The sequence below is a fragment of the Chiloscyllium plagiosum genome, chromosome 48 (genome assembly GCF_004010195.1).
Source record: "Chiloscyllium plagiosum isolate BGI_BamShark_2017 chromosome 48, ASM401019v2, whole genome shotgun sequence".
Taxonomy (NCBI): Eukaryota; Metazoa; Chordata; class Chondrichthyes; order Orectolobiformes; family Hemiscylliidae; genus Chiloscyllium; species Chiloscyllium plagiosum.
The window spans coordinates 4,121,579-4,123,465 of record NC_057757.1 but is presented as its reverse complement, the minus strand read 5'-3'; the positions used below and the strand labels follow the sequence as shown (position 1 = coordinate 4,123,465).

The 1,887-nt window shown below is 49.8% G+C and overlaps 1 protein-coding gene across 1 annotated transcript in view; it reads right to left on the bottom strand.

Annotated features, from left to right (window-relative positions):
• Window positions 1-1,020: 1,020 nt before the first annotated feature.
• The window catches only part of LOC122544429 (SPRY domain-containing SOCS box protein 4-like), a 5,274-nt gene continuing 4,407 nt past the window's right edge, over window positions 1,021-1,887 (bottom strand). The window contains exon 2 of the mRNA XM_043683678.1: window positions 1,021-1,636. Within this exon, the coding sequence (XP_043539613.1) occupies window positions 1,509-1,636 (128 nt within the window). The 3' untranslated portion in view covers window positions 1,021-1,508. The remainder of the gene's footprint in view (window positions 1,637-1,887) is intronic.

Here is a 1,887-nt window from a genome sequence, read left to right as displayed (position 1 = left end):
AAGGGAATGTGACCACCATGTGAAAGATAGAGTGAAATCAGAGAAGGGATAGAGAGGCAGACAGGATGGGTGAGAGAGGATAAAGAAAGGCAGATACTGTGGTGAGAGAGAGAGACAGAATGTGGGAGAGATAGAGAGAAAGGGAGGCAATGTGTGTGAGAGAGAGACAGGATGTGGGAGAGAGAGAGATAAAGACAGAATGTGGTGTGTGTGAGAGAGAAAGACAGAATGTGTATGAGAGAGACAGGATGTGGGAGAGAGAGAGAAAGACAACGTGTGTGAGAGAGGCAGTGTGGGAGAGAGAGACAGGATGTGGGAGAGAGAAAGACAGAACGTGCGTGAGAGACTGGGAGAGAGAGAAAGACAGGCAGAATGTGTGTGAGTGAGAGAGAAAAGCAGTCAGAATGTGAGATAAAGAGAAAGATATGTAGACTGTATGAGAGATACAGTGTGGGAGAGATAGAAAGGGAGGCAATGTGTGTGCGTGTGTGTGAGCGAGAGACAGACAGAATGTAATAAAGAGAGAGACAGACTGTATGTGTGTGAGAGAGAAACGCAGACTGCATGTGTGTGAGAGAAACGCAGACTGCATGTGTGTGAGAAACGCAGACTGCATGTGTGTGAGAGAGAAACGCAGACTGCATGTGTGTGTAAGAGAAACGCAGACTGCATGTGTGTGTGAGAGAAACGCAGACTGCATGTGTGTAAGAGAAACGCAGACTGCATGTGTGTGTGAGAGAAACGCAGACTGCATGTGTGTGTGAGAAACGCAGACTGTATGTGTGTGTGAGAGAAACGCAGACTGCATGTGTGTGTGAGAAACGCAGACTGCATGTGTGTGTGAGAGAAACGCAGACTGTATGTGTGTGTGAGAGAAACGCAGACTGCATGTGTGTGTGAGAGAAACGCAGACTGCATGTGTGTGTGAGAGAAACGCAGACTGCATGTGTGTGTGAGAAACGCAGACTGCATGTGTGTGTGAGAGAAACGCAGACTGTATGTGTGTGTGAGAGAAACGCAGACTGCATGTGTGTGAGAGAGAAACGCAGACTGCATGTGTGTGTGAGAGAAGACAATGATACAAAGATAGTAACACGCAGAAAATGGAAGGGACAGAACCCACGAGTGGGAAAGACCGAGAGAGAGGGGATCGGGGTGGGGATGAAAGTGAAAGACAGAAAGTGCACCTCAGAAACAGAGAGAGAGCAAGAGAGCTGGTGTTGTGTATGCATAGGCTGCTGGTCAATGAGGGATTGTGAACTCAGTTTAAGAAAATTGAGGGATAGAAAGAGTCCACAATGGGCTATCGTTGAGCAACAGGGAGGAATGGCCGCAGTTACTCTCCCCTCACGATGGCCGGGATCCAAGAATTTCTTAAAAACCCGTCAAAGTCCAGACCCAACCTGGGCCTGGGGAGGTATAAGACGAAGGTTTATTTGACATAACTAACAAGCTGAGTTCCAGCTGACAATTCTGTGTCTTTCTCTGTCCGTCCTCTCTTCCCACTTTCAGGAATGTCGGAGATAGGTTTGGAGGATGGGAGGCAGAGGTAACGAAGCAACCTCCGAGATCCGGTCCTGTCCAAGCGACTGCCGGATTCTCTGCCGGGAAAGATCAGCCAGACGGAGCGGCTGTCCTGGATTGAGGGAGGGAGAAAGGGAACAGTTCTCAGGAAGAGCTCGTTCCAAATATCCAACACAACAGTCCTCCACCCTCACTGCAATCCCCTCACCCTCTCTCCCCACCCTCAGTACAATCCCCTCACCCTCACCTCAGGAAGAGCTCGTTCCAAATATCCAACACAACAGTCCTCCACCCTCACTGCAATCCCCTCACCCTCTCTCCCCACCCTCAGTACAATCCCCTCACCCTCACCCCCCCCCCCCA